Source organism: Pleuronectes platessa, chromosome 1 (assembly GCF_947347685.1).
Source record: "Pleuronectes platessa chromosome 1, fPlePla1.1, whole genome shotgun sequence".
Lineage (NCBI taxonomy): Eukaryota > Metazoa > Chordata > Actinopteri > Pleuronectiformes > Pleuronectidae > Pleuronectes > Pleuronectes platessa.
In genome coordinates, this window is record NC_070626.1 from 29,190,313 (window position 1) to 29,201,784 (window position 11,472).

Genomic DNA, 11,472 nt, shown 5'->3' on the forward strand with positions numbered 1-11,472 from the left:
CAAACGCACACCCATCATTTTTCTTCTCCCAGTATCAGTAGTCCGCCTCGAGAGTGAACAATAACATCATATACACAAACATAACTATTCTTAATGTCATCAAACATAAAAAAAGTATAATTTGCAGTTAGAATAATTAAAGTATGTTTATTTTCTTACCTAAAGATTCCTTGTTGTGTGATTTTAGTGAACAGTGGCCATGAGTGGTAATTAGAAGATGTTTCTTGTCGGAGAAGCACCAACAGATTTATACAGCGATTTGTATTTAAAGCTCCCAAACATTAATTGAAGTTATCCGATGCCTCTGGTGATAACAGACCAAGAAAGTCTGTATAGGAGTAAAAACTGATTAACTTTGTTTCTTGTTTTGTTTGTTTCTTCGTCAAAATTAATGTGTGAAGCTTCAGGGAGCCGGGGGGGGGGGGGGGGGGGGGGGGGGGGGGGGGGGGGGGGGATTCGTTTAAATTGGCACAAAGATTTGAATCCGAGTGGAGCAGCTTTCTAAAGTCTGAGAAAAGTTTAAATTACCAACATCTATAAAGCTCGGTTATCACCTCTATTGTTTATCCAGCACACAAACAGAAACATAAAGGTGACAAGTTGTGGGTTTGCAGCAGACGTGTCATAGTGAGGTTTGCACTCTTTGAATGGACAGACTGTTTTTGATCATTTAATAATTTAACAGTTAGGTTCGAAGCTGCCTATTCGCTCGGTAGTGAACAGAGAAGCTGACTCCATTCAGGGGCGGCGTCCTTTGTCTTCTTCAAATGTGTCCTTCCATTCCTGAGAAACCAAGGCTCCAATCGGTGGATCCTTCCTGGTCCGACCTAACCTATTTGTCAAAGAGGTAATGTTGCCGGCAAGTGACAAAAACAGACAATGATCCCCCGAACAGCTGATTGTAAGAAACACCGAGCGGCATTCAAACCTTCTCATCATTCAGCTCTGTTGCCAGGAACCGGCAGAAGGGGCGGGACAAGCTGGTGGCGCCAATCATGGAAATCCTCTCTAAACCCGACGGCCTCATTACACACAAGTTGAGTCACTTCCTGCTGATATTCAAAAAACTTTATTCGGTAATTGTTAAGGTGTTTTTAATCAGTTTCTAATGCCTTGGTTTTGTGTATATTTGTGTATTGTCGCCAGATTACTGTGAGCCTAAGCCAGTACTTGAAGTTTATTTTGAAGCTTTCCCAGTTTGCCAAGTTTACCGTCTGCTCCACCTGCTCCATCAGAACCAGCCAATCCGGTGAACCAGCTGCAGTCCAGCAGCCGGCCGGCCGCTCGGCGCTCAGCGCACCAGATGATTAAGGGCACCGGATGAGGATAAAGATGTGACTGACTCATCTGTAAACCTCATTAATCTGCTTTTGGCAGCGGAGCTTGTATTGCATTAGCATTATTATGGTGTGAATCAGCTGGTTACAGGAGGTGGGGGGGAGAGAGGGGGGAGGGGGGGCTCTGTATCTGTAGCAGCGGTGGTGCAGGATGGACTGAGGCTAATGGAGACTTAACTACAGTAATTCCAACTTTGGGGTCGGCTTAAATGCCAGGCAGTGTGAGGGACTGTGGATATCTGAACGCAGGAAGTGAGCTGTGATGAGAACAGGGAGGATTTGTGAATTCTGTAATGAAGTTTCTTTGGCACAGGAGGATTCTGCTTTTTAAAAACCAGTCGGGATGCAGAAGTTGTTTGTTTGTTGAGGAAACAGGTTGAAGCATCATTTTGAGTTTCATTCTATTCTCTCATTTGATGCTGCATTGAACATTCTCCTGGTAGATCAACTTCCTCTCTCTGAAAATTACCTTGTTTACCCTTTAATGCCTTAAATTATGTCAATGTGTGGATATCTGCAGGGTTGGCTGGTCGCTGATGTCCGGTAGATTCTTGTTAATGTTTCAGTAGATTGTTCCTCGTCCAGGATGGTGATTCTGTAGAAGTGCTTTCCCGATAATAGGAAGAGGAAAGCTTCCATATCCGACCGTCACATAGAATCACATACTAGAACTCATTTCCTAGTTCTTTTCCTGGACTGGTTCTTTTACAAAACAAATGCTGGCCCTCGAGAAGCTGCCCCCATGAGCCTGAACACAGTTCTTTGTACTAAAACTGCACCCTCCCAAGTATTTTTGAAATCTTTTCAATAGTGTTGTATCCTACTGACAAAAAACTACAAAAGAACTTTCATGGGTGGAAACATGACCTCCCTGGGGGATGAAATAAAACATGTTGATGAGAAATTTGAGCTCTTAAATCTGAAGCAAGTTCTTACAAAGTGAATTTGTGAACATATTGTACTCCCCTCTTTATTTGACAACAACACTAAAAAAAAACACACCTGATCACATTAAGCTCTTTCTCTTTTTTTTTTCAAAAAGCTAAATTATAGTTGAATAAAAACCTGAAAAAAGTATTATTTACAAACTGATTATTAATGATTTCATCTACATATTCGACGAGGAGTGAGAAGAAGTAGAAATGTATTTAATCTCAACCCTTCTCCATAAATCATTCATTATTAATTATTTTATACTTGCATTATGACCATTTACAAAAAAACATGAATATGATAATCAAACTGTAAAAGCGATTAATGGCATTAATTGGCCTGAGAAATCATCACTGAAGCAACTCACCCGACTTTACATAGAACAAATCTGGCTTTGAGTTTTTTATAAGAAACATTAACAAGCGATATTTCCTAACACAACCATAAAATCTCATAAATATAATTTATTTTGCCTCCTGTAACTCACGTCCAATTGTGTGCGGTTGGTGTGTGTGTGTGTGTGTGTGTGTTTGTGTGCGTTCGACGTCATTTTGTTATTTTTCTGCCAAGGCTATGAAGTTGTTAATCAAATCCGGGGAGGCCCATACATATGGATGGGTGCAGAGATGGGATATATCCGCTGTCTGTTTGATTAAGGAGATCTCCGACTGGAGGAGGCCGAGCAGCAGAGTGACAGCCGGCGCTCGGTGGCTTCACACCGTGGAGCTCGTCCTCGGGGACCAGCGTCTCGGTGGGATTTGGAGACGCTGCTGCTCAGGAGCTGATGAGATTGGGAGACTTTTCCGATCACTTATATATATATTCAGTTTAGGCGATGCAGATCGGGGGCAGCTCCTTTATTCACCAAGGGGTCGCCTAAAAATAACCTTGTTCTCCTCATGAGTGAATATAATGAACCAGGCCTCAGTGCAGTTCTCTGGGAAATGAATTTAATTGCACTTTTGGCACTTGGAGATTTAATTCTAGTTGATTCAAACTAAGAAAAGAAAAAACAACTCCTTACACTCACTCACACGCTGCAATTAGAACATTTTGTCCTGGTTTCCAAAACATACAGTAATTGCAGCGTCCTAATCACACAACAGTTATTTAATTTGGTAATTTGGTGGAAGTTTAATTGGAAACCACAATTACAAACACACAAACACACACACACACACACAGAGGAAGCTAATTTTAATTAACTGTGAAACAGCACAAATGGCGACGCTGGATAGAATAGAATGAGTGAAAGTAACAAACATTATCAATTAGTCAAGCACCCAGAGGCCATAATGAGAACCCGTCAGCACATCAGCTAATGATGATCCCTGCTTTTAGAATGAATTACACCTCATTACCTCGTCCCTTCCAGTCCGTGACGTCGTTGTGTGTTTTTAACGTTGAACATGGAGTTGAGAAAAGTTGAGAATGGAGACAAAACAAGGATTTGGCACGGTGGAGCAGTGGTTTGGAAGGTTCCTGGTCCGAGACCGGCTCCGGCACGAATGCTGGTTTCCTGCTCTCCTGCTCTTGTTGAACCCCTGAAGTGTCCATGCAGACTGAGGTCATCTGTAGATTAGTTAAAAAGACTTTGAAACCAGAGTTATCTCCAATAATCAGCACCAAACTTTTAAAACCCTGTTTGGTGAACTCAACGCAGAAGCTCTTGTGAGTCAGGAAGCCGGGGATCGTGGGTAATATCCACCGTTTAGTTGTGTGTTTCGGTTCTCAACACATTGATGGTGTGTGTTTTTTTTTGTCTCTCTCGTTCACGGAGCCAAACTGAATTCAGCTCAACATCCACCTGGCACATTGTCGACTGTTTCATTTCGACGGTTCCTCCATGTTGTGTGTTTACGTTTCTCATTTAATTTCTCCTGCTACACTTGAAACATGTCAACACAAGAAACAACATCCAGCCATCGGTGTCTTTTAGATTTAATTAGATTTACACTGCAAATGACTAACGCGTGTAAATTTAAGTGGAAGGAGAATATACGGTTAAATACTTATTTTATATTTAATAAGAAAAAACTACTTTTTATACACAGATTTCTCCTCCTTTTGAAATGCTCTGTGTTCTTCCTCTATTGTGAAGAAGAACAGTCGAGTCCCTTGAAGTCCTTGAGTTGAGAGTTGAGAATAAAGAAACCCCCCCCCAAAAAAAATCTCAGCTGTCTTCATGTGTATACTGGCATAAAGAGGATGGAGAGAAGAACAAAGCCGGCTACACACACACACACACACACACTCACACACACACACACACACACACACACACACACACAGACACACACACTCACACACACACACACACACACACAGACACACACACTTGGCCTGGCATGTTATGAATCTATTACAAATCCTTTATAGCGTGGTCAAGAAGAATACTCTTGCGTATTAAAGACTATCGCGCCGCAGCAGATCCGCCACTGCAGCGTGGGAGTGTGTGTTTCCCCCCCCCCCCCTCCCCCCCGACGAGGCGTCCCCCCTGCGGCTCCGCAATGAACTCATCCAAGGGCCTTTCATCGGCAACGTTAAAACAATTCCCCGGGCAACTTTACCGAGCATCCAGGAGACGGCAAATAAACGTGACTGTAAACCTGCTCACGGAGAGAGAGGGTTCAAAGTAGAGCTGCTGTATTCAAGCTCTACTAGAGAACAGTGTGCACTTGTTATCCAGGTGATAGTCTGTGACGTTATCAGAGAGAAGAAGACGTCATTTGTAGAGTAAAGTGTAAAAGTCTAAATCCAGATATTGTCCTTTTTAAGTCACTTTGCACTTCTGTTTAACATTTAAGAGGGAAACATTTTGTATATAAATCCACCTGAAGGTGTCAGTCACCTTGTGTTTCTTTGTGGATTGAGGTTTTACACACAAAATATTATAATCTTCAAACAAACATGTTGCACTGGTGCTTTTAAAATGATCTAAAACTTGGCGTTACACATTTCTGCTTCTTGTGCAGCTGGGATAAAAATGCTGGATACGTGTTAATGTGTCTATAATATTAATAATTATCAACTAGTAAAATTAGATGCTAGTATCTTTACATGTATTGATACATTTTGGGAAATATTTAACTTAACAGACAAATATTTCAATCGTAAAATTCCAAATCACTTCATTTTTGGTTTTCACAGCACAGAATATATGTTGTCAGTACTTTTACTAGTTGTTTTCCTAATCATAGCACTATTTTATATAATATAATAATGTAATATGTTATTCCCTACTTCAATGCATTTGGGGGAAATATTTTCATTTAATTTTGATTCCACTGCATCACAGTGGCTCCTTCAAAATAAGGTTATAAGATTGATTGTATGGTTTTTACAGCCTCTCATTTTTATTGACATTGCACATATTATATTACTTAAATTTTTTTTGGTGGTTTAAACGTTGGTGAGTTATGAGCATCCCTCTTATCACCAGTGTTTATTAATTGGCCCATAAACCTTCCTGTAGCCCGGCTCAGTTAGATACTTGACATTCTCCAGGCATGAAACCTGGACTTGGAAAGGTTCTGATTGGATCACAGAGGCAGATTTCTCAGCTCACCAGAGTCCAGATCCTCAGACTCTCCAGTAGAATCTCACTGCCCCCGTCACTGTGCCACATCGGAGCTTCTTCACCACCTCGGTGACCTCCGCCAGCGAGAAGGAGGAGCCTACACCCCCTGCTCCTCCATCAGGAAGTCCTGTCTGCTGGATTCACCAACTCCTCAGAGAGAGAAATAATTCAAATAAGAGGATTTCCACACAATTATTCTAGTAAAGCTATATATTATCTCATAGCACTTATAGAAAATGGTTCCAGAGTAAATCAATGATTTGACATGGTTAAGACGTCAGACAGTACATCTATAAAACGTATGAAGCTGCTCCTCGTGGATCCCATACCTCCACTGAGCAGGTAATATTCCTGTGTGTTGACTGGTTTGTGTGTTTGTCAGGAGGAGGAGACAAAACCATGAAACAGATTCGCAAGAAACGTGTTTGAAGGACTAAAAGAAGAACCAACAACATTTTGAGGAATCCAGGAGTATTTCTCTTACTCCAACTATGCAAGATTTGGCATTTTTGAAATAATTCCAGGATCTTAAATTTAAACAATAAAACAAACATGAGTTTAATATGCGTGTGGGACCATTGGTGCAGCCTGATTGGGTTCAAAGGGCCTGATGGGCCTTTGGCAGAGGTACAGGCTCAATCAGTGACACGTCCGTGCTGCCTCTTCTCAGGCAGCTTGTTCTCTGCACCCTCACATCACGATCATTATCGACCCGCCATCGCCTCTATCACTACCTGGGATGCAGGAGAGCTGGAGCCGGGGCTCTGCACGTTCACACTGCCCCAGGCTCCATGTTGATGTTGCAGCTCCACCTTTATGCCAGAGGAGAAACCCAAACCCCAAAACAGGAATAAGTCCCTCGAACCCACGGATAACATGGAAGATGAGTGAGCTGTTAAAAAAAAAAGCTGCAGAGACGTTTGAAGACGTTTCAATTGGATTGAGCTGCAACACTCTCCACCCCTGAGACCCCCCCCCCCCCTCCTCCTCCTCCCTCCCTTCCTCCTCCCTCCATCGGCATCGTGCTGAGTAGATGATGAGTGCATTTTCATTTTTGGGTGAACTATCCCTTTAAGTTTAGAGGCTGGGGAATGCATTATGCCAATGAGTGTGTGTGTCTGTGTGTGTGAGTCTGTGTGTGTGAGTCTGTGCATGAGAGAGAGAGAGAGAGAGAGGGGGAGAGGGAGAGAGAGAGGGGCAGGTGGATAGGGGGAGGGGTCTGGGGTGGTCCAGACAGTCGCTCCTTGTGTACCTCACACACTCGCAGCCTCTGCGCATCAGTCGAGGGGGGGAAGCTGCCCGTCGCTGTTCCCCGGCTCAGCCTCTCGCATCCCGGCTGCAGAGCATCAACACCGCCGCTCCTCCGTTTTTCTCCCGGAGCTCCGCAACAAACCCCGAGCCAACTTCAACCGGCAACCCGGCGCCGCTACACGGGGGGAAACGAACCAAGCTCGGGCCGGCGCGTTGCGTTTCATTCCCTCCTCGGATGAATTAGGAGCAGGTTGGATTTGGTCTGTTTCCTATAGACGAGCGGCGCGTCATGAGGATTCTACAACTTCCAACAAGGTATAACGGGAACAAGTCCGATTTTTGGTTGTTTTCTTTCGGGGATTTTTCTGCAGCTTTATTTCATGCGTTGCTGGTTTTGGACACTTGCAGCTGGGGCGGGATGCGCGTTGATGCCGTTTGTTCCATGTTGTGTTATCGCAGCACTGGTTTTCGCACTGGTCCCTCTCTGCAGCACGAGTCTGTTTTCAGTCAGAATAATCTACGAGGATGAGGAGCAGCGATGCTCCGCGAGAGAATCGAGTCGGTGGTTGTGTTGCAGCCACAGACACGAGTCAGGATTTTCAATGTTGTGTCAGAGTATCAAGTAAAAAAACACAACAACACATCAACAGACTGAGCTCGTCCATCACACACGAGATGCTGGAGATGCTCTGCAGACACACTCAGGAATTAGTTCGTTTAAAAACGTATTCTCATTTCTCATTTCCCCACATTGTTTTCACTTAATGTCTCTTTCGTGGACCTTACAAGTCTAATGCACGTCTGAAGTGATGAGGGTTTACCCCCCCCCCCCCCCACACACACACACACAGAGCATCAAACCCTCTGTGTTTAATCCTGCAGAATTATCAGTGTTTTAAAATCCTCATTCAGATGTGATTTCTCAGTGATTATCCGTTTTTGACCTGCAGCCTCGTGTCTCCTTGACGTGACATTGCTGTCGAAGCTTCAATCTGCTGTTTACCTTCCTGTGCTGGCGTGGAAGCTACTTTCAGCTTTTTTACCTGATGAACAAGTGAAAACACGGCTCAGTGCTGAGATCAGGCCGGGGGAGCAAGGTCCTCGAGTTAGAGGCAGACGTGATGGAGCAGACGGAGAGGGACAGTGAATATGGGCTGTGCTGCAGTGTAGTGGACTTGGTGGAGTACTTGTGACTCTAATAATCGTTATATAGCAACTTTTGGTGCATTTTGAACTCTTAAAGTTGCATTTCTATAACCAGATTTGTTTTATTATCAGGTAAAAGCCAGTTTAAAGTACTAGTACAAGCTGAACAACATGTCTTGTCATCTCTAGATTCCTTATTCAGCCTGTTCTGTGCTTCCCTCGCTGTTTGTGACCTCTTGACGTTATGCATTTTAATTTTCACAGATTAGAGCCGTGGCACTGGAGGAGAAGCAGGAGGTGAAGTGATTGAGTCACACAGTCTCATGGCCACAGTCATGTACATTAAGAACTGCTCTTATTGTTTTCTGATAAAATATTAATCAAACCTCGACAATCACGGAGAATGATAACACAGCCTTTTGGCCCCGGATGTGTAAAAGATAATGAGATCAACTATGATTGTGTTGTGATTTCCTTCTGTGTCTTATTCTAGTGTGTAATAATCAATCGTCATTTAAAGGGATAGTTCACTGAAAAATGAAACTTCACTCTTTATCCAATCACCACTACACCGATGGAGAAGTGGGTGAAGTGTTTGAGTCCATAAAACACTTTTGGAGTTTCAGGGGGTAAACAGTGTTGCATCCAAACTGAAGTAACTGGTGTAATGTGTGAATTCTCATTTCTCTGTGGACCATCCCATTAGAGGCAGTAAGAGAAAGTAACTTCTGAGAATGAAAACCTGAACCCGTCTCCTTCTCCTCACAGGGAGGACCTGTCAACCACCGCTGTGTCTCAATGAAGAGCTTCAGCCATGCACTGTTCCGTGAAGGCAGTGATTCTGCTGGCTCTGACCACCATCGCCATCCAGTACACGGCCATCCGGACCCTCACCTCCATGCCTTTCCAGCTCTGCCCGCTGCCCAGCCCCCAGAACTGCGGCCAGGACACGGAGCCCCCCCCTGAGCGGGCCGGAGCCGGAGGCTGCGATGAACTCCCCGACTCGTCCGTCAATGCCACGCGTAAAAAAAAAACCCACATCCTGATCCTGGCCACCACTCGCAGCGGCTCGTCCTTCGTGGGCCAGCTGATCAACCAGCACCAGGACGTGTTCTACCTGTTTGAGCCGCTCTACCACGTCCAGAACACGCTGCTGCCGCGCCTGTCCACCAGCCGCTTCGCCACCGAGCGCCGTCTGATGCTGGGGGCCAGTCGGGACCTCCTGCGCAGCATCTGTGTTTGCGATCTTTATTTCCTGGAGAGCTATATCAAACCGACGCCCACCAACCACACCACGGACAAACTGTTTCGCCGCGGCGTCAGCCGAGCGTTGTGCCAGCAACCCGTGTGTGATGCCTTTGGCCCTGCGGACGTCAATGTGGAGGAAGGGGACTGCATCAAGAAGTGTCCTAATCTGAACATGACCTTAGCCACGGAGGCGTGCCGCGAGAAACGGAACGTGGCTCTCAAAATTGTCCGCGTGCCGGAGGTTGAAGATCTCCGAGCTTTGGTGGAGGACCCGCGGCTGAACATCAAAGTCATTCAGCTGGTCAGAGACCCGCGAGGAATCCTGTCTTCCCGGATCGAGACTTTCAGGGACGCGTATCGTCTGTGGCGGATCTGGAGGGCCACGGGGAGACGGCCCTACAACCTGGACATGAGCACGTTCACTGTCCTCTGTGAAGACTTCCTCAACTCGGTGTCCACTGGTCTCAGCCATCCCCACTGGCTCAAAGGGAAGTACATGTTGGTTCGCTACGAAGATCTGGCGAGAAGCCCGCTGGTCAAGACGAGGGAGATCTACGACTTCCTGGGGCTGTCGCTGGATAAGAACGTGAAGGACTGGATACAGGCGAACACTCAGGGCACCAACGAGCCCTCCACCAAACACAAGTTTGGCACCATGAGGGACTCGGCGGCGAACGCGGAGAGCTGGCGTTTGAAACTGTCGTACGACATGGTGGAGTACACGCAGACCGTGTGTCAGAAGGTGCTCCACCAGCTGGGGTACAAAGCTGTGAGGTCACCCGAGGAGCTGAAGAACATGTCCCTGTCTCTGGTGCAGGACAGAACCTTTCTACCTGTTTTGTAACGAAGATAGCTCTCTAGTGATTATTTTTGATATATTTATAATTGTTGCCTTATGATTTCCCCCAGTTAGTTGGTTTGTTTGTTTCTTTCAAATTTGCACTAAACTTTAAAGATATATCGAATGCACCGAGGGAACCACGGAGCGTTACACAACAGCACACTTTAAAAAAAACACACAAAGCTAGTTTACAAATGTCTTTTATTTCGTTCTTTTTCTATCATCTCCGGAACCGAGATGAGACCCTGTCCTGGTTCAGTCCCTGTGTGCGAGCTGTGGTGTGGACATGTTTTATACCTGTGATGGAGAAAGTGGACTGTACCAAGCCCAACTGTGCAATAAATGGTGAATGTTGCAGTGAACCTTTTACTGCCGTGGCACTTGTCTCCGTGTGGGGAACGGGTGAGATGCTTCTGACAGATGCCGCGCTGGCAAAGGATAATTGCAGACAATTAATAAGCTCTCGAGTTAAAGGGACTGGATCCCAGCGGAGGTCACGAGTGTGTCATCGGAGGATACACAACCATCTGCGGTAGACAAACACACACTAATTAGAGGTGATGCTTAAATCGTTACTGCCGGTGTTCGGGGGGATTATTCATATTTCTAAGCAGAGAGAGAAGAAAAGATGTAGGAGAGATCCGGAAGAGGAGCTGCTTTTATTCCATGTCTGCCTTTTCTGTCTTTGTGGGTTCAACAAAAGGGTGTGGGTTTACTGGTTCCACTGGTGAAGCAGCAGCAGCAGATTTCCTCACTTTTTATGTCGTCTGATAGAATAAAAGGTATAAAGGCAGGAAAACACCCCACACTAAAAGAAATGGCGTGTTCTTTCTCTCCCAGGTAGAATAAGGCCGCCCCTCTGACACTTCATGTTAGATTTATCTTCCACATGAAAGATTCATAACTTGAGGAAGATATGTCTTTGTAGAGCAGGTTGCACTGCGGATTGCCTTTTTTCATTTATTTTTCTTTGCTCCTATACTGTACAACACAACCACATTTATTTCCACACTGATTACAGATGAAGAGCATTAGTTTAATGAGTGGACATAATCTGGAACCAATCCTCTGATGGTCGTGGAGGCGGTCGGCTGATTTCCACCAGGCGATGTTAAAGGACAGAAGCTCCAGGCTGA

General features: G+C 45.1%; 1 protein-coding gene across 1 annotated transcript; it reads left to right on the forward strand.

The window, feature by feature from the left end:
• Positions 1-9,061: 9,061 nt before the first annotated feature.
• On the forward strand, positions 9,062-10,339 carry chst1 (carbohydrate (keratan sulfate Gal-6) sulfotransferase 1). The gene has a single exon (XM_053424814.1). The coding sequence runs from the start codon at positions 9,062-9,064 to the stop codon at positions 10,337-10,339; it is 1,278 nt and encodes a 425-aa protein (XP_053280789.1).
• The last annotated feature ends 1,133 nt before the right edge of the window (positions 10,340-11,472 follow it).